General features: G+C 43.5%; 1 protein-coding gene across 2 annotated transcripts in view; it reads left to right on the top strand.

Annotated features, from left to right (window-relative positions):
* The window catches only part of PPP4R3B (protein phosphatase 4 regulatory subunit 3B), a 111,265-nt gene that overhangs the window by 68,131 nt on the left and 15,663 nt on the right, over positions 1–27,471 (top strand). The window contains exons 13-15 of one of the 2 annotated variants that reach the window (XM_058278595.1): positions 4,609–4,748; positions 5,157–5,341; positions 7,874–8,076. In XM_058278595.1, coding sequence (XP_058134578.1) covers positions 4,609–4,748; positions 5,157–5,341; positions 7,874–8,076 — 528 coding nt within the window. The remainder of the gene's footprint in view (positions 1–4,608; positions 4,749–5,156; positions 5,342–7,873; positions 8,077–27,471) is intronic. The other variant, XM_058278596.1, reaches the window with a different exon arrangement.

Below are 27,471 nucleotides of genomic sequence, written 5' to 3'. Positions count from 1 at the left end.
CTACCATCACCACCATCCATTACCAAAACTTTTTCATCAGCCCATACAACAGCTCCCCAGTCCCCCCTCTCCCCAGCCCTTGGTAATCTTTAATTATCTTTATGTCTCAATGAATTTGTTTATTCTCAGTATTTCATATAAGCATAATCATATAATGTTTGTCCTTTTGTGTCTGGCTTATTTCACTCAGATTAATTTAACTTTTAAATTTTTCCTTTAAAATTTGGTATGATACTGAAAAAATGAATAGTGGGATTTTCAACCAAATTCCTATTTCCATAATTTATTTTTCTGGAAACAATATCGGGTGGTTAAGTATACATCGAATTCCAAAACCTAGCATATTTTTGTTCTGTACAGAATGCAAAACCATTTTACATAGATTTCTAATTTTTCTTCTTTGCATATTTTTGGATTGAGATGTTCAAGGGAACTTGTTTAAAGACTTAAAATCCTTAATGCAACCAGATTTTGATTTATCTTTTGGAGAAGTGGTCTGTGTATGTCTTAGTATTTAGTGTTATCTATAAAGTCCTGAATTATAATTTTAATGAGCTTGCTTTGCCACTGTGGATTTTTTATTGTTATTATTATTAGACAAGTTGTGGGTTTACAGAAAAATCATGCTTAAAATGCAGAGTTCCCATATACCACCTATTACCATCTTGCATTAGAATGATATTTATTTAAATTGATGAAAAAATTTTTGTAATTATAATATTAGCTGTTTGTCTTCTTTGGAAAAATTTCTGTTCAAGCCTTTTGCTCATTTTTTAATTTGATTGTTTTGTTGTTGTTGAGTTGGAGGGTTTCTTTTTATATTCTGGGTATTAAACCCTTATGAGAGAAGTAGTTTCCATATATTCTCTCCCATTCTGTAGGATATCTTTTTACTTTAATGATAAAGTCCTTTGATATCCAAAGTTTTTAATTTTGATGAAGCCTCATTATTCTGTTTCTTTCTTTTGTGTTTTTGCTTTGGAAACAAAGTGTAAGAAATCATTGCCTGTCACAGGGTCCTAAAGATACTTCCCTATGTTTTTTCCTAGGAGTTTTTCAGTTTGGGTTTTTGTTTTTAGGTCTCTGTTGCGTTTTGCATTTATTAGTATGAGGTAAAGGTTCACCTTTATTCTGTTGCATATGGACATCCAGTTTTCCCAATAGTCTGTTGAAGAGACTATTATTTCTCAATTGAGTGGACTTGGCCTCCTTCTCAAAAATCAGGTGTTCATAAATGTAAGGGTTGATTTTTGAACTCTCAGTTTGAGTCTCTGGGTCTGTATGTTTTTCCTTGAGCCAGTACCATGCTATTTTGATTACTATGGCTTCGTAATACATTTTAAGATCAGGAAGCATGAGTCATCCAATTACTTCTTTTTCAAGATGGCTTTAGCTAGTTGTGTCCCTTTACTCTTCCATATCAGTTTGATGATAGGCTTTTCCATTTCTGCAAAGAAAGCTGTTGGGATTTTGATTGGGATTGTGTAAATCCCTTGGTGGTAGAATTGACATCTAAGCAATATTTAGTCTTCTAATCCACCAACACAGAATGTCTCCTTTTGTTTACTTAGGTTTTCTTTAATTTCTTTTAGCAATGTTTTGTAGTTTTCTTTAAAAATTTTTTTATTTTATTTATTTCTTCCCACCCCCTTGTTGTTTTTCACTTGCTGTGTCTGTTTGTCTTCCTTATTTCTTTAGGAGGCACTGGGACCTGAACCCGGGACCTCTAATGTGGAAGGGAGGTGCCTAATTGCTTGGGCCACCTCTGCTCCCTGCTTGTTGTGTTTCTCACTATGTTTTTTTCCTCCCTGTGTCTCTCGTTGCATCATCTTGTTGCATGAGCTTGCCATGCCTACCTGTTTACATCAGCTCACTGTCTTCTTTAGGAGGCACCAGGCACCTCTGCTTCCTGCTTTGTTGTGTCTCTCATTATGTTTTTTCTTCTTGCATCTCTTGTTGTGTCAGTTTGCTGTGCCTGCCCATCACACCAGCTTGCTGTCTTCTTTAGGAAGCACCAGGATCTGTACCAGCAACCTCCCATGTGGTAGGTGGGAGCCCAGTCACCTGAGCCACATCTGCTTCCCTATAGTTTTCTATGTATAGATTATAAAGTCTTTAACATCCTTGGTTAGATTCATTCTTAGCTATTTAATAGTTTTAGTTTGTATTGCAAATGGAATTTTTTTTTCTTGATTTCTTCAGATTGTTCATAGAAACATTACTGGCTTTTCTGTGTTGACCTTATACCCCCACCACTTTGGTGGTTTTACTTATTAGTTTCAGTAGTTAGGGTGTGGATTTTCAGGATTTTTTTTTTAAGATTTATTTATTTATTTAATCCCCCCCCCCCCCCGGGTTGTCTGTTCTCTGTGTCTGTTTGCTGCGTCTTGTTTCTTTGTCTGCTTCTGTTGTCGTCAGCGGCATGGGAAGTGTGGGCGTCGCCATTCCTGGGTAGGCTGCACTTTCTTTCATGCTAGGCGGCTCTCCTTACGGGGAGCACTCCTTGTGCGTGGGGCTCCCCTACGCGGGGGACACCCCTGCGTGGCAGGGCACTCCTGGCGCGCATCAGCACTGCGCATGGGCCAGCTCCACACAGGTCAAGGAAGCCCGGGGTTTGAACCGCGGACCTCCCATGTGGTAGACGGACGCCCTAACCACTGGGCCAAGTCCGTTTCCCTCAGGATTTTTTGTGTGTAGGATTATGTATTCTTCAAATAAAGAAAGTTTCACTTTTTCTTTTTCATTTTGGATGCCTTTAATTTCTTTTCCTTGCATTCTTTCTCTGGCTAGAACTTCTGGAACAATGTTGAATAACAGTAGTGACAGTGGGCATTCTTGTTTTGTTCTTGATCCCAGAGGAAAAGCTTATCAGTTTTTACCATTGAGTGTAATGGTAGAGGTGGGTTTTTCGTATATGTAGAGGAAGTTTCCTTCTGTTTCTAGTGTTCTAAATGTTTTTATCAAGAAGGGGTGCTGGATTTTGTCATATGCCTTTTCTGCATCAATTGAAATGTTCATGTGATTTTTCCCTCTTTGTTCTGTTAATTTGGTGTATTACATTGATTTTCTTATTTTGAACACCCTTTCATACTTGGGATCATTCCCACTTGATTATGGTATATAATTCTTTTGATGTGCTGTTGGAGTCATTTTGCAAGTATATTGTTGAGGATACTTGCATTTATATTTATAAGGGTTATTGGTCTGTAATTTTCTTGTGGTATCTTTATCTGATTTTAGTGTTAGGGTTATGTTGGCCTCACAGACCTAGGTAGTGCATTTCCTCTTCTTTAACTGTTTGAAAGAATTTGAGCAGGATTAGTGTTACTTCTTCTTGGAATGGTTTGTAAACTTCCCCTGTGAAGCCCGCCTGGTTCCGGGCTTTTCTTTTTTGGAAGGTTTTTGATGACTGATTAAGTCTCTTCTTCATCATACTGGTTTACTGAGATCTTCTATTTATCTAATTTGTTGGCATACTGTTTTTCAAAGTGTCCTCCTAGAGTTCTTTTTATTTCTGTAGAATGAATTATAATGTGCACTCATGGATTTGCAATAATCAGTTTGGTTTATTTAAAATTTAGAAGAAGAATTCAGAAGTTGTTATTACTAACAGTTTATTTCACAAATATCCTACCATTAGAAGACTACAGGAATAGACTAGAGTGGAAATCCAGATAAATAGTTCATCAGATCTTTATATATAATATAATCTAACGAATCTGTGCTTATTATTTAGGCAAGGTGTGTTCCATTTTTATAGCAGTTAAATGGGAAGACATTAAATAGCACTTAATATTTGTTGAAATATAAATCTCATTATCTGCTCTTTAACTGTGTGCTCTCCCCCTCCCCATTGTCTGCTCTCTGTATCCATTCACTGTGTGTTCTTCTGTGTCCACTTGCATCCTTGTCAGGCAGCACCGGAATCTGTATCTCTTTTTGTCGTGTCATCTTGCTGTGTCAGCTATCCGTGTGTGTGGCGCCACTCCTGGGCAGGCTGCGATTTTTTTCACGCGAGGCGGCTTTCCATGTGGGGCACATTGCTTAAACGTGGGGCTCCCCTATGCCAGGGACACTCCTGTGTGGCATGGCGCTTCTTGTGCACATCAGCACTGCGCATTGGTCAGCTCACCACACGGGTCAGGAGGCCCTGGGTTTGAACCCTGGACCTCCCATATGGTAAGCGGATGCTGTATCAGTTGAGTCACGTTGCTTCCCAACTTTGTGCTCTTACCAGACCATTTGGCCTATCTTGGAACCTCAATTTTCCTCATCTGTAAAATTGGGGTAATCCTATTTCACAGAGTTGCTTTGAGGAGCAAATGAAAGTATGTGAAAGTACTTTTAAATTGTAAAATGGTTTGTAAATGTAAAAAATAAACAGAAAACATAAACTAAATCCATTTACTTGTGCACATTATAGTTTCTCAAAAGGGCTCCAGTGAATTGCTTATCCTTTTTTCTAAGTTTTCTGTGGCATCCTGGCTCATTAGAACATTTATTTTGAAAAACCTTTTTTGATGGGCTTTGGAACTACAAACATTTTAAAAGTTTTTCTCCTAACAACTGTTGAATTATATTTGAAATGTAAATTTTGTGCTTATACAGGAAGATATCAAGTCTCTTACTGCACATATAGTTGAGAACTTTTATAAGGCCCTTGAATCGATTGAATATGTTCAGACATTCAAAGGATTGAAGACTAAATATGAGCAAGAGAAAGACAGACAAAGTCAGAAACTGAACAGGTATTATTTAAGTATATTGTAATTATAGTTTATAAAATTGTGTCCAAAATATTCTCTATTTTGAATCTTACATGTGAAGTTTTCCCAGGAATTTTCTTCCCGTCATTAAATAGCACAGGGTTGTTATATAAGGAGGCTAGGGATTCCTCCTACATAACAGATTCTTTATATGATAAATTACTGCCCCGTATTAAAACTGAAGATGAAATTTTACTTTACTTTGCAACGTCCTGAATTATTTTAGAGTGTTCTCTGGTTACGTCTTGTATCATAACTGCGGTGATTATAATAAAGTTACGCTAGGCTAAAATTATATTAGAAATTCCTTTTGATTATACGGATTTTTCTCAAGTTTTATCTCGTCATGAACTATAAATCAGTATTCAATATTTGATATATTTCTTACAGTGTACCATCTATATTGCGTAGTAACAGATTTCGCAGAGATGCAAAAGCCTTGGAAGAAGATGAAGAAATGTGGTTTAATGAAGATGAAGAGGAGGAAGGAAAAGCAGTTGTGGCACCAGTGGAAAAATCTAAGCCAGAAGATGATTTTCCAGATAGTTATGAAAAATTTATGGAGACCAAAAAAGGTATTAAAATTCTTAATTTTTGAATAGTGCATCCTTTTGTTTGGTACAGAAATTATTCAGTTCCTTATGAATATCTGGTCATATTTTCTAAAGCATGAGAGACTTGAACTTTACATACGAAATTATGTGCCCTTTTAAAAGTACGCACTTTTTTCAAATCTGTCTGGGAGTTCTTTTCATGTTTAAAATGTTTTCTTGAAATTTGCCATTTTGTGATGCTGTTCATTTGCTGTTTAGACATTGCGTTGTCTGCTTTGACATCTATGAACATTTCTTGCTTTCTTTCTGTACTTAATCTCCAGTAATAATACATCCATAGAAAACTTCCACAGCACTCCTGCCTGAGGAAATTGAGCTCAGACAAGTAATTTTGAGCTTTAAAATTTTTAAGTCATTATAAAAGTTGCATAAAGATACACGGAGAGAAGAGTCATAGTTAAATTTCCACTTGATTTCAAATACACTAACTTGGCTTATAAAACTTATTATAAATTGTTACTAGTATCTTTCAAAAGAACTATTCACTTTAATTTTATGCCCTAACTAATTATCATTATAGAAATACGTCCATATGATAAATATATCATCTTAAATGTTTAATACAATTTTTGTTTTATTTAAAAGACTAAAGTATCTCCTGGACTTTATGTAAGTCTAATATTCTGATTTTTGAAAGTGAGCACTGGACTTTATATAAGTCTAATATTCTGATCTTTGAATTTGAGATTTCTATAGGCAATTCTTATTAGTAGTGTTTTACTTCAAGTAAGATTCCTTATTGCATTTTCCCTGAAACTTGTTCCCAACCTCACTCATTTTCCACTCATTAATGCCATTAGTTCTCTTTACTTCAGTTGAGTGCATTTAGGCCTATTAAAAATTTCCTATGGAATTAAGTACCTTTCAGTAGTCAAAAATTCTTCTGCCTTTACTTGTTGTAGGCACTGTCCTTACAACTCTCAAGAGTCAGGTAAGGGAAGCAGACTTGGCCCAGTGGTTAGGGCATCGGTCTACCACATGGGAGGTCCGCGGTTCAAACCCCGGGCCTCCTTCACCTGTGTGGAGCTGGCCCATGCGCAGTGCTGATGCACGCAAGGAATGCCCTGCCATGCAGGAATGTCCCCCGCATAGGGGAGCCCCACGCACAAAGAGCCTGCCCCATAAGGAGAGCCACCCAGCGCGAAAGTGCAGCTTGCCTAAGAATGGCGCCGCCCACACAGAGAGCTGACACAACAAGATGACCCAACAAAAAGAAACACAGATTCCTGTCCTGCTGACAACAACAGAAGCGGATAAAGAAGACAATGCAGCAAATAGACACAGAGAACAGACAGCCAGGGTGGGGGGGAAGGGGAGAGAAATAAAATAAATCTAAAAAGAGAGAGAGTCAGGTAAGGTCATATTTTAAATACTACATCCAGTTCTGGGTACAAAACTTTAGAATCATATAGAAAAACAGTAGCAACCAAATATTAAAGGGGATAGACAACTAAGTCATAAAAGAAACAGAGGGAACTGGAATATTCAGAGATGAAGAGATTGATGAACTTGATTGTTGTCTTTAGGCATTTGAAATATTCATTTGTGGAAGAGGCTTGTTAAAAGAAGTATAGGAGAGTAGACTCAATGAGTGGAAACTACAGGGAACAATAAAAGGAAAAGTCAGACAGTGCACTCTTAATAACTGTTTGCCAGCAGTATGGAGTTCTGGCATAAGATGGCTGGGTCTCTTAAATGATGCTTAAGGTCCTTTGTAATCCTGAGATTTTTAAGATTCTAGCTAATAAAGACTTACCACTGTTGTATTAGTCAGCCAAAGAGATACTAATGGAAAGTAACTTGAAATCTCTTGGGTTTTATAAAGGATATTTGTTTGGGGGGTAGAAGCTTGCGGTCATAAGGCCATAAACAGTAAGTTACTTTTCTCACCAAAGACTATTGCCACATTTTGGAACTAGATGGCTACTGGTCTCTGCAAGAGTTCAGCCTTTCTCTTCCTCTTAAGGCTCCACAGTCCCAACTTCTTCTGCTTTCAACTGCACACTGGCGTAAGTCTTGTCTCTCTTCCCAGAACTCATCTCCTTCCAGGCTCAGCTGCTCTGCTCTCTCCACAAGGCCAGCTATAAACTATGAGGCAAATGGCTTGGCTCTCTCTCTGGGGCTCCAGCATCAAAACTAAGCTCTCTCCTCCACCATTGTCATTTTATGTGTATCTGCCCAGCAAGGGGGCAGAGACTAAATGTCCTACTGACATGGCTGAATCAAAGCCCTAATCTTAAGTAAAAGTGAAACCTCTAAATTTAATACAGTCAAGGGGGTATCACGCTTGGAGGAACAGACAAGTTTACAAATATAATCAATATTTCTTTTTGGAATTTATCAATAATATCAAACTGCCAAAACTATATGCATCGTATTCTGTTTTTCTAGCTCATAGAAAACAAAAGTGGTGTTTTAAAATTATTGCTCTTTCAGATGCTTTGACTTAGCAATATTTATTGATATAAATGTGCAATTTTACTTTTGCTTTAGCAAAAGAAAGTGAAGACAAGGAAAACCTTCCCAAAAGGACATCTTCTGGTGGCTTCAAATTTACTTTCTCCCACGCTGCCACTGCTGCGAATGGAACAAACAGTACGAACAGTAAATCTGTTGTGGGTCAGACACCACCAGCAAGTTCTAATGGGTCCTCTTCTAAAACTGCAAACTTGGCTACGTCAGTAGCAGCCACCAAGGTATGTAAAATAGCACTACAAACAAGCTTTCCTTTTTTCATCTGTAAAACTATTTAATTTTTATTGAAGAAAATTTGGATAATAAAACCACTTTTAAAGAAGAAATAAAACTGCACATTGTCATCAGGGAAAATGACTGTTAAGAGCTAACTAAATTTTTTTCAGGTGTATGGTTTTATCTGTCATGTAATTGAGATACTTCTGTAAACACAGTTTTGTATCCTGCTTTGAAAACATGGATGATTGTAGAATTTCCTTTTATCTCCATGTGTCATAATATATGTAAGCATATTTCCTTCCCCCATTCTGTTTTGGAGCACCTAAATTTTTTCTGATTTTTCACTGTTATGACTATTCGTATTATTGCTTTTTAAATTATTTTTTTAGATAGATTAGTAGAAGAATGTCTTTACACATTGTCAGATTCCTCCAGAAAGTCTGTACTAGTTTATATTCCTGTAAGAAGTTAATGAGTATGTTTGGCTACTGTAGCTTTGCCAGTTTTGGTATAATCATTTTTAATATCTGCCACTTAGGTAAGGGAGACAGAATATAATACTTTGTTTTGAGTGTCCTTTATTATTACTAAGGTTGAATATTAACCTTTTGAATTTGCCCTTCTACAAGTTGTCTGTTTATAGTGTTGCTTTTTAAAATTGTCTTCTTTCTTAATATGAATAAACATCAGTTTTCACATAGTCTCCCACTTAGAAACATCTCTTTTGATGTCTACTATCTTATTCCAATCTAAAATTTTATGATGTATGTTGGGCATTCTCTGCTAAATAGTTGCGTCCTTTAGTTTGTGGAAATTTTATGCTCTTAAACTGTAACTTACTTACATATTAAATCTGCTGGATTAATCTTACAGTTTTCGTATCTTTTTACTCCTATTATTAATTTCTTTATCTTTTTGCTCTATTTTATGAGTTTTTTCCTTGATTTTTTTTTTCATATTTTGGTGGGGGCAGGGAGAAAAACAGTCTTTATTCTTGGAAAACAAATTATCCAATCTTTGTAGACATAATCACAGAAAATTGAAATTAAGTGAGATAAGAGTTAACAGAAATAAAGCAATGATTTAACTGGGTCTTAACCTTCTTCATCAAACCAGCCACATTTTTAATTGGTAGTAAATTCATCACCACCAATGGCTTATTTAGTTTAGCCAGGTTTACCATCAGTGTTGATAACTGTAATTGAATTGATAGGTTCTTGATAAAATTGAATAGATTAAGTATAAACTTGGCTATTTTCCTTTGAGGGAAATTCCTTAACAAAATCAGGGTGGAATACCATCAGTGGATGCTGAAATGAATTTCTTTTGGCACAGATTTAAGAAGAGAACCCTGCATCTGCTTTTACTTAACAAATTTATCTTGGTGAACTTTCCAAATCAAGACATAGAGAACTTGCTGCCTAGTATTCCAAAGTTTGGATGTAGCTTAATTTGTAACTAGCCTCTATTGATGGGCATTAATGTTGTATCCAGTTTTTTTGCAATTACAGTCACTCCTGCAATGCATGGCCTTCTATGCATGTTATTTCACATATGTTATTTCTGTATAGAATGTACATTTGCAATTTTGGTAATTATTTCCAAATATGAACACTCAGTAAAATAGGAATAAATGGATAATTCCTTTACATGATATATGTCTCTTATCAAAAGCATAGTTTCTTCTTAAGGAAGAAGTATTAGAACCATTTCTACTAAAGTGAGGAACAAGACAAGGATGCCACTATCACTACTATTATTTAACCATTGATTTTGATAGCCAATGCAGTTTGGTGAGATAGAAAAACTTTAAGTTATAAAAACATGAAAGCTACAAAAAGTATCACTGGTTTTTAAAAACTCACTTTTTGCTAATAATCATGTTTAAGGAAGATCTGTCTTTTCCTTTTTTTTTTTGGTAAAGAATAATTCTTAGATTCCTTCAAAAGCCTTTTCAACCTCTATGGAAATACTTGATTTTTCTTCTTAGATTTGTTAATACGGTGAATTACATTATTTGTTTAATGTTGAAATAACCTTCCATACCACTTCGTTGTTATTATGGTTTATTAGTTTGTTTGTTTGTTTTTTCAGAAGAAAATTTCCTTGTCTTTTTGTGTGGTTTTGTTGTTGTTAACTTGTTTTATCCTCTTATTGGAAGCTTTATTCAAGTGTCTAGTGATCCTTGGATTTTATTTCATATTACTAAATGTGGCCAATATTTTACAAAAGATGTCAAGATAACTCAGTGGGAAAAGAACAGTTTTTTCAGCAAATGGAGTTGTACCTCTACCTCAAATCATATAAAATTTAACTCAAAATGGTTAGAAGACCTAAATGTAAGAGTTAAACTATAAAACTCTTAGAAGACAACATGACCTTGGATTATAGAGTTGTTTCTTAGTTATGACAGCAAAAAATCAGAAGCGTCCAGAGATAAAAATAGGTAATTTGAACTTCATCAAAGTGAAAAAAAATTTTGTGCTTCAGAGAATACTGTCAATGTGAAAAGACAACCCACAGAATGGGAGAAATTATTTGCAAATCATATATCTGATAAAGAACTGGTATCCAGAATATATAGTTATATTGTTACAACTTAACAATAAAAAGACAACCCAATTTAAAAATGAGCAAAGAATTTGGATAGATTTCTCCAAAGTAGATAGACAAATGACCCAAAAGCACATGAAAAGATGTTCAGCATCATTAGTCATTAGGGAAATGAAAATCAAAACTCTAAGCTTAATCTTATCACATGCAATGGATGGCTATAATTTTTTTAAAAGGTAGACAGTAACAGGAGTGGACAACCATGTGAAAAAATAAGATCCTCATATGTTGTTGATAGACATGTAAGATGCTGTAGCAGTTTTGGAAAAAATTTGATAATCCCCATAAGTTAAACTTACACTTATCATTAGACCTATCAATTCCACTCCCAGGTATATACCAATAGAAATGAAAACAAACATTATGTCTACAGCGAAAACATATACAAGAATCTAATAATATTGTTTATGGAAGACAAAAAGTAGAAACCAAACTTCCATCAGTTGATGAGTAGATAAATAATGTGTGATATACTCAGATACTAGAATATTTTTCAGTCATAGAAAGGAACACTGATACTTGTTTTAATACAACATAGGCCTTGAAAACATTATGTTAAATGAAAGAAGCCAGTCCCAAAAAACCATATATTGTATGATCCCATTTATATGAACTGTCCAGAATTAGCAAATCCATAGAAACAAAGTGTATGAGTGGATGCCTGGGGTTGAGGGAAGCAAGGGATGGAGAGTTACTACTAATAGGTATAGGTTTTTTCTTTTGGTGTGGGAGAGTTTGATGAAAATATTCTGAAATTATTGGTGATCATTGCAGAACTTTTTGAATATACTAAAAGCACTGAAAGGGTGAATTTTATGATATGTGAATTATATCCTAATTTTTTAAAAAAATGAGTTGAATCTGTTGATGTAGTAAAACGTAGAGGACTAGAATAGTGCCCTTATTTGTGGGGGGGGATGTTAGTTACCTGTAGTCTTTTCTTGTGAAGTCTTCTGATTTTTATAGTAGTACGTGATCTGCCTGGGACTTTTAAACGTGGTTGTTAGTGTTCTGAGAGCATGGATAGGAAAGAGCTTGGGTGGGACTGGTATAGGTGTGGAGGTGTTTCCATTCAGTATGTAGAATTTAAATTTATCCTTCCATCTTCATCTTGGCCTTTCTGGTTCATTTTTGTTGGTGATGGAGGAGCAGGAATCTCTTAAGCTCTAGAGGATTAAGAGAGAGTCCAGTCAATTGTCTATTTTTTCTCCTTAATTTCCTGATAGCTCTGAAATTATGGGAAAGGAGCCAAGAGCTCTGTTAGAGTTCACTGTTAAATCAGCAAGAGGACTTGGGTTAAAAGATACAAAAAAAATTTAAGGAGGTTTCAATAATTAGAAGATAATTCTTTTTAGTATACTGGGGTTGGGGTTTTAACAATGTAATTAAATTCTGCTATACAATACAGGCATTATCAGTTTTTTTTTCCATTTAATAAATTAAAATGAATAAAAATATTTTTTTGCAAAGAGGCTACTGCTCTTCCTTTTCCAAATTTCATGGAAGCCTGATGGGTAAATGTATGCCCTCCTGTGAGGACTCCCTCCTGACACAGCTACCCTACTCCAAACCCGGTTGTGCGCACTCCCACATAGCCTACTTACCAGCACGCACCACCTTTACATTCTTTTTTTTTTTTTAAAAAAAAGATTTATTTATTTATTTAATTCCCCCCCCCTCCCCTGGTTGTCTGTTCTTGGTGTCTGTTTGCTGCGTCTTGTTTCTTTGTCCGCTTCTGTTGTCGTCAGCGGCACGGGAAGTGTGGGCGGCGCCATTCCTGGGCAGGCTGCACTTTCTTTTCACGCTGGGCGGCTTTCCTCACGGGCGCACTCCTTGCGCGTGGGGCTCCCCCACGCTGGGGACACCCTTGCGTGGCAAGGCACTCCTTGCGCGCATCAGCACTGCGCGTGGCCAGCTCCACACGGGTCAAGGAGGCCTGGGGTTTGAACCGCGGACCTCCCATATGGTAGACGGACGCCCTAACCACTGGGCTAAAGTCCGTTTCCCTACATTCTTTATAGAAAGGGCTACATCTTGTTTAACATACCTGTAAATACTCTTTAGGTACAATACCTCACCTTTTCCCAGTCCCTTCCAAATATAAGTTACTTTATTAGATTTCAAATTTTAAACACTTCCCTTCTGAGAAAGAACCTGATTTTCACAGAAGCTCCATCTGGAGTCCCCTTTTACCAGTAATAGTTAGTACCTTGAAATTGTGAAGTTTCAGCAAGAGAGACTTTGTTTGTCCACTGGATACATCATAAAAGGGAAGGAAAAGGATAAAAGATAATGTAAAGTAAAATCTATTCTATGTCTTCTAGACCATCTTATATTTCAAAAATAGAAATTCCTATTTAAACTTAACCTGTTTCAAACAAGACAGATACTTGATTCTGCAGGCACAGATCTGTCATTGCTTAGAGGAGCCTTCCGGCACTTTGCTGCAAAGCATCCAGACAGCATCAAAATCCTGGAGCACAGAAAAGTGCTCTGTTTGGTCCCCACTTGGGCCTGGGGACCCTATGTGTCACCATCCATGGCCAGCAGTCAGAACCAGGGAGGCATATCTCTCTACTCTGCATTAATGATGGACTCCCTCCATACCTGAAGTTGTGAATAACAGTTCTGCCAACAGTTAAAGTTTCTGGTGCGATGATAGCACAATTTTATAATTACACTATTAACTGTAGCCCATGATTTAACGTAAGTTTTGCTGTTTGTGCAGTATTGTTCCATGAATTTTCAAAACTTCTATTACCATGTACAAACTAACTTCCCCTTTTAATCATATTCAGGTATAAATTTCACTGTCATCAATTACATTCACAGTGTTTTGCTACCATCACCACCATCCATTACCAGAACATTTCCATCATTCACGTAGGAGCCCTGTACATTTAAGTCCAACTTCCCATTCCCTGTCCCTATCCCATCCCCTTATAACCTCTGTTTTAGATTCTGACTCTGAGTTTGCTTATTCTAATCATTTCATGTCGGATAAAATATTTTTCCTTTTGTGTCCAGCCTATCTCATTCAACATGATGACATGACATCCACCAATTTAACCGTATTTTAGTGTGTATCAAGACGTCATACCTTTTTATGGCTCAATAATATTCCATTGTGTATATATCACATTTTATTCCTTCATCAATTGACATGACTTGGGTTGCTTTCATCTTTTGGCAATTGTGAATAATGCCACTGTAAACATTGATGTGCAATTATGTTTGAGTCCCTGCTTTCAGTTCTCTTGGATAAATAATAATGAGATTGCTGGATCATATGGTAACGTTATATTTAAGTTACTGAGGAACTACCAAAGTGCCTTCCACAGCAGCTGTACCATTTTACATTGCCACCAGCAATAAATGAGTGTTCTGGTTTCTCCACATCCTCTACAACATCTGTAATTTTCCTTTTTTGTTTTTGTTTTTGTTTTTGGAGGTACCAGGAGCTGAACCTAGGACCTCATACATATGAAGCAGGCACTTAACCACTGAGCTATACCTGTTTCACTGTGGGGTTTTTTGTTGTTGTTATTGTTGTTATTTTTAATACCTGCTTTTCTAATGGGTGTGAAATGGTATCTCATTTTGGATTTGATTTCCGTTTCCCTGAATGCTAATGATGTTGAGCATCTTTCCTTGTGCTTTCTGGCTTTCTGGCAATTTGTGTATCTATGGCTAGAAAGTAAATGTCTCTTCATTTTTAATTGGGTTGTCTTTTTGTTAAGTTGAAGGAATTCTTTGTATATTCTGAATATTAAACCCTTATCAGATATGTGTTTCTACATTTTTTTTCCCTTTTTGTAGGTTTTATTTTCATGATTCTTTGAGGTGCAAAAGTTTTTTATTTTGATGCTATCTCATTTATCTATTTTTTCTTTTGTTTCTTGTGCTTTGGGTGTAAACCATTGCCTAACACAAGGTCCCGAAGATGCTTCTTTTTTCTTCTTATATTTAGGTCTTTGAATCATTTTGAATTGATTTTTATATAAGGTTTGAGGTGTGGGAAGTCCTTTTTTTTCCCTTGGCAAATGGAGATCCAGATTTCCCAGCACCATTTGTTGAAGACACTGTTCTTTCTCATTTGAGTGGTCTTTGCCCTATTGTCAAAAATCAGTTGACAATAATGTGAAGTTTGGTTTCTGAACTCTCAATTCAGTTCCTTGGGTCTCTCTCAATACTCTTGTGCCACTACCATGCTGTTTTGATTACTGTGACTGGGAAGTATGAGACCTCTAACTTCATTCTTTTTCAAGATGGCATTGCCTATTCAATGCCCCTTACCCTTCCATATAAATTGAATAATTGCCTTTTTCCATTTCTGCAAAGAAGGTTGTTCGAATTTTTATAGGGATTGTGCTTGAATCTATTAGTTGCTATGAGAAGGATTGACATCTTAATATTTTGTCTTCCGTTCCATGAACACAGACTGTCCTTCCGTTTATTTAGATTTTTTTTTATTTATGTTAACAGTATTTTAAATTTTCTGTTTTACAAGTCTTAGATACTTGGTTCTTTTAGTTGCTATTGTAAATGGAATTTTTTTCTTGATTTCTTCTTCTGATTGTTCATTGCTTCTGTATAGAAATGCTGCTGATATTAGGGTGTTGATCTTGTAGCCCACCACATTGTGGAATTCGTTTATCAGTTCTAGGAGCTCTGTTGTGAATTTTTCAGGATTTTCTGTATATAGAAATGACTGAAGGAAATAGGGAAAGTTTTACTTCTTCCTGTCCAATTTGGATGCCTTTTATTGCTTTTTCTTGCCTAACTGCTCTGGATAAAACTTCCAGTACAATGTTGAATAAGAGGGGTAGTTTGTTTGTCTTTAGGAGGTACTGGGAATTGAACCCAGAACCTCATACATGAGAAGCAAGCATTCGACCACTGAGGTACACCTGCTCTGTTTCTTGAGGATTTTTGCATCTATATTTATAAGGGATATGGGTCTGTAATTTTTCTTTCTGTGGTATCTTTAGATGGCTTTTTAATTTTATGAGAAATGTCGTTTTTTATTAGTTTAAAGCATAGTGGTCCATGGACATATATATGAAAACAACACTCATATATTTGGAGACATTTAAGTATATATTTTCTGTGTGACGTCACAGCCCGTATATAAACATTTTCTAAGTTCAAAGCAGTATTATACTTGTCAATAATTACCAATATTTTCATTTTGCTATATAGATGGCTCTTCTTTTTATTATTTTTTAATACCAGTGTTATAAGTTTGTTGGCCTCCGCTGCGGCACTGCAGGCAGGTTGCTGCAGGCGAGTCGCTGCCGGGGATCGGGCCTACGCCACGGCCGGACCGGGGCGGCAGCGGGCGGCTCAAGGCTTGGGGGACGCGCGGTTCGATGGAGGAAAAACCACGGAGACGAGGTCTATGCGCAGGTCTGATTTTATTCGGGAAGTACATGGGGTTTTATAGTGTCATGGAGGCGGGGAGGTTGTGGGAGGGGCATGTCCGTGGGGCAGCTGAGGATTGGCTGCAGAGGCAAGGGCGGACCTGCGGTTTATGACGTAAGCCATTGATGGCAGAGGGGGTTGTTTCCGAGGTTGTGCCGGGGCAGATACGGGATGAGGGCGGTTGGAATGAGGCGGGGAGAACAGCGATCGGCTGGGAGGGGGAAGATAACAGTGGCTGGGAGGAGGGGCAGAGGGAGGCAGCAGCACAAACTGCTGCTGAGAAGGGCCATAATACAGGGAGGTTACGAGGAACAGGCGGGCAAAGTATAAGGAAGCGAAAGGCAGGGTGGGAGCAGGGGACAATTGCTCCCTCTTTCAAAAATAAGAACGCACAGGTTTTGTGGGATTGACATTTTGTAGGGAGGAAAGATGAGGGGGGTGAGAGGAGGGGAAATAGGAGAGAAAGGAACGAGGAGGGGCTACCGGCAGGGGGCGTGGGGGCACGAGGGGGGCGTGAGCAGAGGGGAGGGCGGCTGAAATGCCCGATTCCCCATGCGGAGGGCAGAGAACCCGTACCCGCAGCTCGAGGTGGCCACGATGGGCCCTATCGATGGCCGCCTCCTGCCACCTCCGTGAGCCACACCTGGGCGTGCCGGGCCTCCTCCGGAAGGGGATGGCTTTGGGAGAGGACTAGGACAGCTGTGGCCAAGAGCCTTTGCCGCTCTTGGTGCTGGCGAACGGACTTGCGGATACAGCAGGTGAGGCCTAGGAGGAGGAGGAGAAGGAGGAAAAGGAAGGCGTAGAGGAGGAGGCTGGAGGGTTGGAAAAGGGAGAGGAAGAGGAAACCAGGCGGTTGAAGAAGGGCGGCCCAAAGGGGCGTGGCCTGGGCTGAGGAGGCTAAGGAGAGCATAATGATGAGAAGGTGTAGGAGGGGGGGGTGGTAGGAGGGCGCGGGGCAGGGGAGGCGCGAGCACGACGGAGAAGCTGGAGAATTTGTTGCTCAATGGGGTCATCATCTTCAAGGGAGAGGCGGCTCAGGCGACGGGCAAGGAAGCGGCGCTGACGTCGCTCGCGGCGAGAGAGAGCTGGCGTGGTCCCTACGGGTGATGGCGCAGGAGGGGCAGACTCAGGCGGGCTCGACTGGGCAACTGGAGGCGTCATCTGCAATGACAAGAGGAGAAAAACCTCACGGGGGGGGTGAGATGCGGAGAAGGGCCATCATTACGGCAGGGGGGAGTCATCAGGGGGAAGGGGGGTCGGGAGGTGGAAGATCGGCAGGGCCGTGTGGGGTGAAGGGCTTGACAAGACGAGCAGGGATCCAGACAGGCTGGGGTGCAGATTCCGGGAAGACGCAGGCAAATCCTCGCCCTTGGGTGAGAAGGGGCGCTGGTCCAGTCCACTTGCTAGTAAGAGGGTCACGCCAGAGGACGAGAGGGGCTGGAGTGGGCCGGTAAGAGGGCCCCCAGTGCTTGTGGACGGGCGAAAGCCCCTCAGAGTCAAAGGTCATCAGGTTGTGCTGGATGAGCACTTGCGTGACTGTTTCACGTGGGGTGAGGCGGGGTTGAGTCTCTCTAGTCTTCTGGACGAGGATCTTGAGGGTTTGGTGAATTCTTTCAACAAGTCCTTGGCCTTGCGGGTTGTATGTGATGCCGAAGTGGTGGGTGATGTTGTAGAGCTTCACAAACTCGGCAAAGGCGGCGCTGCGGTAGGCGGGGCCATTATCTGTCTTTATGTCCCAAGGGACTCCCATGAAGAGGATGGCTTCCCGGAGCGCTTGAGTGGCATACTTGGCAGACTCTCCCGGGAGGGCGACGGCGTAGCAGAGGTGCGAAAACGTATCGATGGCAACATGAAGGAACTTCCATCGGCCAAAGGAAGCGACATGTGTGACATCTAATTGCCATCTAGAGTTGGGCCGCAATCCGCGCGGGTTGACACCCTGGGGCTGGAGTGGCCCCAGGGGCAGCAAAGGTGCGCAGGAGCGGCACGCACGCACCAGATGTTTGCATGTCTCGATGGGAAGTTCTGGGAGGAGTCGATGGAGGGCGGGTGCACCAAGATGGAAGCGCGCATGCAAGGTCTTTGCCTGGTTGATAATGTCTCCTACGGCAGCTGCAGGGCTGAGGGCATTGATGGAAGCACCTTGGGCGGCCTGGTCAGTGAGATGGTTGCCGTGAGCCAAGGGGCCTGGGAGGCCTGAGTGGCTCCTAACATGGGCAATGAACCAGGGTTGTCGCCGCCTCTCTAAGAGGAGTTGAAGGTCAGCTAAGGCCAGGTTGATGTCCCGGTTGCCGATGCTAGCAGGCGGCAGGAAGGCCGCAAAGGCAAGGATACGAGAGACCTGCAGGCAGTAGAGACTGTCCGTGAAGATATTTACTGGCTGGTCCTGGAGGTATTGGAGAGCCAGAGTGACGGCTTTCAATTCGGCCACTTGGACAGAGCTGCTATGTCGGCGGGCGTGGCAGAGGGGTTGTGTGGAGTTGGGCTTGTAGAGGACTATAGCAAGGCAGTGCTTGGAGGCGTCGGTGAAGGCGATGGCGGCGTTGGGGAGTGGCTTGGAGGACGGGAACGGGAAATGGTCAGGAGCTGCGCCTTGTATGAGGCGGTGCTGGGGGAAGTGATTATCGAATGGGCCGGAGAATAGGAGGAACAGTGCCTGCATATCTATGGAGTCCTTTAGCAAGTGAGTGACCTGCTGAGTTGTAAGGGGCCAAATGATGACATCTGGATGACGCCCGTAATGGTGGGTGGAGCGCTCAACAAGGGCGATGGCGAGCTGCGCGAACAGGACGGATTGGGGGGTGATTTTGCGAAGCTTGCTTTTGGCTAAATGGACCCACAGGAGTGGACCGTCCTGCCAGATGAGGCCAGTGGGGGTCCCACGGGTGGGAAGGACAAGTCCTACGAATGGCTTGTCTGGGTCTATTCGCTGGAGCAAGCAGTCCATTAGGGCAGAGTTGACACAGCTCAGGGCGCACTCTGCTTCATACGACAGGGTGACCCTCTTTGTGGGTGCCTGTGATGGTGGGCCAGTGGTCTGAAGGAGCTGGAACAGAGGCTGCAGCTGATGTGTGGTGACTGGCAGCGACGGGCGCAGCCAGTTGAGTTGGCCACAAAGCTGTTGGAGATCATGGAGCGTCATGGTTTTGGGGACTTTTATAAGCGGCGCCATGGGCGTGACCGTTTCCGAGATTTCAAAGCCCAAGAATTGAAACGGTGGGTGGAAAACGGCTTTCTCTATGTTGATCTGAAGACCGATATCTTTCAGATTGGAGAGAAGACTGGCAACTATAGCTTGTAGTTTTGGCTCCCTCGGATGGGCTACAAGGATGTCATCCATGTAATGCACGATAGTGGCCTCGGAGGTTAAGGGCTCAATAGCAGTAGCCACAAACAGCTGGCAGATGGCAGGGCTGTTCTTCATGCCTTGGGGGAGGACTTTCCACTGATACCGTTTGGCAGGCCGGTGGTGGTTGGGCTGGGGAACAGTAAAGGCGAACCGTGGGCGGTCATCCGGATGCAGGGGGATAGAGAAGAAGCAGTCCTTGATGTCGAGGACTGCCACATACCAATCTCGCGGGAAGGCTGACGGGTGAGGCATGCCGGGCTGAGGAGAGCCCATGGGTTTGATGTGCTTGTTAACCTCTCGCAGGTCGTGGAGGAGGCGTGGCTTGCCAGATTTTTTGATGATGAAAAAAATGGGAGTATTGTATGGACTGGTGGAGGGCTCAACATGGCCAGCACGGAGCTGCTCTTCCACGAGGTCCTGAAGAATAGCTAGTTTCGGGGCAGTCATAGGCCATTGCTCCACCCAAATGGGTTCCTCTGTGTCCCATTGCAGAGGAACGGGTGCTGGAGGTCGAACGCGAGCAACGGCCAAAACTATTGGGGGGGGCAGCGATGGCTGTGAAGTAAAAAGAACGGCGCCTGACTGGTGAAGAATGTCGCGCCCCCAAAGGACTTGCTTGATATCCCTGAGAACCAGGGGACGGAAGAACCCTGACCGTCCATCGGTGTCATGCCAGGCAAGATCTTCAGCCGCCTGTTGCGAGGAGGACTGGCCTGTGGCGCCTACGACGACGGGTCCGGCTGTGAGTGGGAAGTCACGAGCTTGGGAGAGTGGGATGCAGGAGATTTCGGCGCCGGTGTCAAGAAGGCCGTCCATCCACTTTCCATTGACCTTGATGGTGAGGCGCGGCTGCGAAGCGGGCGACATGGGAACGGACCAGTGGGTGCCTACGGGCGGGGCTGGCGCGGGGTGATTGGAGCCTCTTGGTGGCGGGGCTGAGGCTTGCCCCGCTGCCCGTTTAAAGGCTGTCTCGGAACACGGCAATCGCGAGCCCAATGATACCCTTTTCCACAGCGTGGGCAGGGGGGGGAGGGCGGCCGGGCGGCAGGAACAGGGCGCGGTGGTGGCACCATAGGCTGGACTACGGGTTGCGGAGGAGCCAGAAGGTTGGGGCACTCACGAGCGAAGTGGCCCAATTCACCGCAGCGGAAGCAGGTGTTGGTTGTTTGGACTGCTGCGACAATAGCCGCTGCAAGCGCAGATGCTTGCCCAGAAACTCCGGAGCATGCGAGGACCCAGTCTTGGAGCGGCTTGTCACGAAGGGGACGAATGATGGCTTTGCAAGCTGGGTTAGCCCCCTCCTGCAGGATGTCCTTAACGAAGGACTCGCGGGCTGCGTTGCCGACAACTCGCCTCTCTGCAGCGGCCTGCACACGAGCTACGAACTCGTTAAACGGCTCCTCGGGTTTTTGGAAAAGCTTCACGAGGGGCTCTGGGGCGGCCGCGGCGCACGAACGGAAGGCTTGAAAAACACAGTCACGGAGCTGGATGAAAAACCCAGGCGGGGTGGCAGTGTAGGCGCTGGGATCGCAGTAAGGGCCGAACCCGAGAAATGCGTTTGCAGGGTAATGCACACCCTGACGAGCATTGTCAGCAATCTGATTGTCGATCAGGACACCGAGATGGGCTCGCCAGTCAATGAATTGCCCCGGGGAGAGAACCGCTCGGGCTAGAGAGATCCAGTCGTAAGGGATGCAGCGAGGGATGGTCATACGCTCGAGAATGTCTTGGGCATGAGGGCTGGCAAGGCCATCCTCTTTTATCACGTTGCGGAGCATTTGGATGTCTTTGGGAGAGAAGGGGACCCACGCTTGTGGGTTCTGCGGAGTGCGAGCGGGATTGAGGGGGAACATCTGAGCCAGAGGCGGAGTGGGGGAGGTGAGAAAGGCGGTGTCGTACGCTGGTGGAGGAGGATTCCCGATGCTCCCGCTATTGCTGGAGCAGGCGGGAGGTGAAGCGGGCCATGAAGGTGAGGCATGGGCGGTGCCACCGGGCGCCGGCCAGGAGGGCGCGGCGGCAACGGTGCTTCTGATTGGCCAAGATGGCGGCATGGTGACGTCACGCCTGACATCACTTCTGGCCTCGGGCCAAGATGGAGGAGTGGCCACGTCATTTCCAGGTACAGGCCAAGATGGCACCGGAGGCTCTGCCGGTTTAGCCGAAAATGGCGATCGGCAGGCATCCGGGACGGGACCGGATGGCGACGAGACAGGAAGAGGTGGGTAAAGGCGGGAAGAGGGCGCCGAGGAAGAAGAAGGAGGAGGTGCGCCATGTTGGCATTGTTTGCAGGACGCGGTGGGGGGGGAAGAAGGCGGGGGGTCGCCATGTTGGTTGGGGTCCGGATCGGAGGCTGTGGGGGGATCCAGTTCGAGCGCGGCCTCTAGCTGGGCGGACAGAGAACGAGTATCGTCGTCTCCATCAGGATCGCATGTGAGAGGGTGGCTAGGCTCACAGGTGAGAGCGGAGGCAGGGGAGGGCACACCTTGGAGACAGGCGCGGATAGCGACGAGGGTCGGGATAAGGCCGGGGGGAAACTGCTTGCGATCGTGCTCCATAGCGGACGTCACCCGCTGAATTAAACGTTCGTAGGTCTCTGGGCTCCAGAGAGCACAGGTGACGAGCCAAGGGTTAAAGGGTAGGAGAAGGTCCCAATACCGCTGTAGCTGACGGAGAGAGACCTTCACGTGGTGAGTCTCTAAGAGGGCAGCGAGCAGGCGGACTTGAGGAACCTGACGGGATGAGAGGGAGGCCCCCATCACGGCAGAGGGCTCAGGAGGGGGGTGAAGGGAGCAATGCCGGAGAGTCCCTACCTTGAGCGGCGGCACGGGAGGACGGCGATGGGTCCCGTGCGAGGGGTCAGCAGCGGGCTGGCCAGACAAGGGGCCGTAGCTGGGGTCCCTGTTCGGGCGCCAACTGTTGGCCTCCGCTGCGGCACTGCAGGCAGGTTGCTGCAGGCGAGTCGCTGCCGGGGATCGGGCCTACGCCACGGCCGGACCGGGGCGGCAGCGGGCGGCTCAAGGCTTGGGGGACGCGCGGTTCGATGGAGGAAAAACCACGGAGACGAGGTCTATGCGCAGGTCTGATTTTATTCGGGAAGTACATGGGGTTTTATAGTGTCATGGAGGCGGGGAGGTTGTGGGAGGGGCATGTCCGTGGGGCAGCTGAGGATTGGCTGCAGAGGCAAGGGCGGACCTGCGGTTTATGACGTAAGCCATTGATGGCAGAGGGGGTTGTTTCCGAGGTTGTGCCGGGGCAGATACGGGATGAGGGCGGTTGGAATGAGGCGGGGAGAACAGCGATCGGCTGGGAGGGGGAAGATAACAGTGGCTGGGAGGAGGGGCAGAGGGAGGCAGCAGCACAAACTGCTGCTGAGAAGGGCCATAATACAGGGAGGTTACGAGGAACAGGCGGGCAAAGTATAAGGAAGCGAAAGGCAGGGTGGGAGCAGGGGACATAAGTTACTCCATTAACAAAGATAATAACTACAAAAACAGTAAGTCTGCTTTGGTCCATGGTTATACCCCCCTCCTAGTTTTGTGTATTCCTCAGTCTTTAGGAATTTGGGACGATGTCCACTCTGTTTGAGGTTGAGAAGGGACATAGATATTTTGGGTCAGAGGAAAGGAATTGTTTTGCTTGCAGTTGAAGATTTCCCTTCTTTAGGGGATGGGACTGGCCCCATCATCCTCATTTTATTAGTTGTACAGGGCAAGCCCAAAGAACTGGAGAGGAGTTGGTCACAACTCTCCTGTGTTTCAGGGCTCAACTAACATGAATAGTCTGAGTATTTAAGTGTCTGAGAATTATATTTAACAGATACATAGAAAATTATAGGTCCAAACGAAAGGAGTAGAAGAATCATGCTTAGGGGAACTATAAATGAGTATGATTACATTATAATGGGAAAGTAGATTTTCATATGTACCCAGATAGGGTCCACTAAGGGATGTTGATTTCATGAGACCATGTGCCTTGCCTATGGTGTTCAGATGTCCCTAGAGCCCTTGGGAGCACTTTTGTTTGGAGTGGAAGCAACACAGTTGCCCATGAACAAATGAATGGATAGACAAACTAGTATCTTTCTCTGGTGTAGATATGAGGATGATAAAAATGAATTAGGGAGTGTTCCCTTCGGTTTAATTTTGTGGAAGTGTTTGAATAGAATTGGAGCTAAGTCTTGGAATATTTGGTAAAATATGAAGCTGTGTGGTCCTGGGCATTTATTTGTTGGGAGGTTTTGATGACTGATTCAATCTTTTTTTTTTTTCTTTCTTTAAACATATGTCATTACAGAAGTTATTGTTTCTTTTCTTTTTTTAAATTTCTCTCCTCTTCCCCTTGTTGTATGCTCTGTGTGCATTTGCTGTGTGTTCTTCTGTGTCTGCTTGCATTGTCAAGTGGCACGGGAAAACTGCATCTCTTTTTTGTTGTGTCATCTTGTTGCCTCAGTTCTCCGTGTATGCGGCGCCACTCCTGGGCACACTGTGCTTTTTTCACATGGGGGGCTCTCCTCACGGGGCGCACTCCTTGCACATGGGCCACCCATACGTGGGGACACCCCAGTGTGGCATGGCACTCCCTGTGCGCAGCAGCACTGCATGTGGGCCAGCTCACCACACAGGTCAGGAGGCTCTGGGTATCAAACCCTGGACCCTCCGTATCATAGGCAGACACAGTATCAGTTGAGCCATGTCCACTTCCCTGATTCAATCTCTTTACTAGTTACTGCTGTATGGAGATCTTTTATGTCTTCTTGCATCTGTCTAAGTAGTTTTGTGTCTTTCTAGAAATCTGTTCATTTCATCTAGGTTCTAATTTGTTGGCATAGAGTTATTAACAAATTATTAACGTAGTGGTGTCTGTTTCTCCTCTCAGTTTTGCCAGTGTTGGCTCATATTTTGGGGCATCCTCATTAGGTGCATAAATAATAATGGTTATTCTTTCTTCTTGGGAGATTGCCCCTTTTATTAATATATAGTGTCCTCCTTTTAAAAAAAAACAAGTTGTAAAAGTTTTGCATTTAAAGTTTATTTTGTGCAATATTAGTATAGCTACCCCAGCTCTTTCTTGGTTGCTGTTTGCATGGGATATCATTTTCAACCTCTTTGTTTGGGTCTCAGGTGAGCCTCTTGTAGACAACATATAGATGGATCTTTTTTTTTTTAAATACACTCTGCCAGTCTGTGCCTCCTAATTGGGGATTTAATCTATTTAAATTCATTGTAACTACTGTAAAGGCAGTACTTACTTCAACCATTTTATCCTTAGGCTTTAATATGTTATATCTTATTTTTGTCTCTTTACACTTTTAGTTACCCGTACTAATAATATTCACACTCTCCTCTAAACCTCTCTCTCGTCTTTTCCTCTCAGGCTGCATAACTCCCTTTAATATTTCTTGTGGAGCAGATCTCTTGTTGAGTTCTCTCAGTTTCTTCTCTGTGACTATTTTAACCTCTTATCTTCATTTTTGAAGGATACAGATACAGAATTATTGATTGGCAGTTTTTCTCTTTCAGTGCCTTAAATTCATCATACCACTGCCGCCTTGCCTCCATGGTTTATGATGAGAGATTAACACTAATCTCATCAAGCATCCCTTGTATGTGATGGATTATTTTTCTCATGTTGCTCTCAGGATTCTCTTTATCTTTGGCATCTGTTCTTTCTGTGCAATTTCATATGTCTTCTAATTCACTAATTCTTTCTCTGCCTGTTTACATCTGCTTTTGTGTAATTCTAGTGTTGTTGTTTTTCTTAAAGATTGATTTATTTATTCTCTCCCCCTTTTTTCTGCTTGCTGTTTGCCCTCTGTTTCTGTTCATTGTGTGCTCTGTCTGCTTTTCTTTTAGGAGGCACTGACAACCAAACTCTCAACCTCCCATTTGGGAGGGAGGCACTCAGTAGCTCCCTACTTCTTGTATCTCTCGTTGTGTCTCCTTGTTAGGTCATTTCATTGTATCAATTCGTCATGCCAGCTCACTGCCTTGCTCATCTTTAGGAAGCACCAGAAACCAAACCTGGGACCTCCCATATGGGAGGCAGACACTCAACTTCTTGAGCCACATCTGTTCCCCCTCTAGTGTATTTTTAATCTCTTCTGTTGTGTCTTTCATCACCATAAGTTTGCTATTTTTCTAGGTATGTTTTCTGTGTCTTCTGTATGCTTACCCAGTGCTGCTTTTCTTTCCCTTTTTTTTTTTTTTTTTTAGGTTCCAGGCCCAAGGGTTGAACCCAGGACCCTCATGTGGGAAGCTGGTGCTCAACCCACTGAGCCACATTGGCTCCCCCAAATTGGTTTATTTGTCTTTTTGCTTGTTGTTTGTTTTGTTGTTTTTAGGAGGTACTGGGAACTAAACATAGGACCTCCCTTGTGGGAAGTAGGTGCTCAACCAGTTGAGCCATATCTGCTCCCCTGGTGCTTTTTTTTTTAAGTTTTTAAAATTTTTATTTATTTCTCTCCCTTCCCCCCACACCCTGTCCCAGTAGTCTGTTCTTTGTGTCCATTCATTGTATATTCTTCTGTGTCTACTTGTATTCTTGTCAGTGGCACCTGGAATCTGTCTCTTTTTGTTGCATCATCTTGCTGCATCAGCTCTCTGTGTGCGCGCCACTCCTGGGCAGGCTGAACTTTTCTTTTGCGCTGGGCAGCTCTCCTTATGGGGCACACTCCTTCCATATGGGGCTCCCCTATGTGGCGGACACGCCTGCATGGCACGGCACTCCTTGCGCGCATCAGCACTGCACGTGGGCCAGCTCCACATGGGTCAAGAAGGCCCTGGGTTTGAACTGTGGACCTCCCATGTGTTAGGCGGGCACTCTATCCGTTGAGCCAAGTCTGCTTCTCTTTTTATTTTAAAGATTTATTTTTATTTCTCTCCCCTTACCCCCCATTGTCTGCTCTCTCTGTCCATTGGCTGTGTGTTCTTCTGCATCTGCTTGTATTGTCAGGTGGCACCGGCAAACTGCGTCTCTTTTTTTGTTGCATCATCTTGCTGCATCAGCTCTCCATGTGTGTGGCACCACTACTGGGCAGGCTGCGCTTTTTTCATGTGGGGTGGCTCTCCTTGTGTGGGGGGCACCCCTACATGGGGGCGCCCCTGCATGGCATGGCATTCCTTGCACGTGGCAGCACTGCATGTGGGCCAGCTCACCACACAGGTCAGGAGGCCCTGGGTATTGAAATCTGGACACTCCATATGGTAGGCGGATACTCTGTCAGTTGAGCCACGGACGTTTACCCCCAGTGCTTCCTTTTTTTTTTTTTTTCCCAAGATTTATTTTTATTTTATTTATTTTTCTCCACTCCCCCCCCCCCCCCCGCCCCCCCAGTTGTCTGCTCTCTGTGTCCATTCGCTGTGTGTGTCTGTGTCTGCTTATATTCTTGTCAGTGGCACCGGGAATGTTTCTCTTTTTGTTGCGTCATCTTGCTGTGTCAGCTCTCTGTGTGCGTGGTGCCACTCCTGCGCAGGCTGTGCTTTCTTTGCACTGGGCGGCTCTCCGTAACAGGGCACACTCCTTGTGCGTGGGGTTCCCCTATGCGGGGGACAACCCTGCGTGGCATGGCACTCCTTGTGCACATCAGCACTGCGCATGGGCCAACTCACCACACGGGTCAGGAGGTCCTGGGTTTGAATCATGGACCTCCCATGTGGTAGGCAGACGCTCTATCCGTTGAGCCAAGTCTGCTTTCCACCCTCTCCCGCCCCCCAGTGCTTCTTAATACCCTTTATTTCTTCCTTCATCTCCTTGAATTGATTTAGGAGATTTGTATGGACATTTTTTTTTTTTTTTATTAATTTTGTAAAAATATTACATTAAAAAAAAATATGAGGTCCCATTCAACCCTACCACCCCACCATTCCCCCCCCCCCAGCAACCCTCACTCCCATCATCATGACACATCCATTGCACCTGGTAAGTACATCTCTGGGAATCTCTGCACCCCATGGTCAATGGTCCACATCATGGCCCATACTCTCTCACATTCCATCCAGTGGGCCCTGGGAGG

Source organism: Dasypus novemcinctus, chromosome 17 (assembly GCF_030445035.2).
Source record: "Dasypus novemcinctus isolate mDasNov1 chromosome 17, mDasNov1.1.hap2, whole genome shotgun sequence".
NCBI classification, from domain to species: Eukaryota; Metazoa; Chordata; class Mammalia; order Cingulata; family Dasypodidae; genus Dasypus; species Dasypus novemcinctus.
Note: the sequence above shows the minus strand (reverse complement) of the source record. Positions and strands in the feature narration are given on the sequence as shown.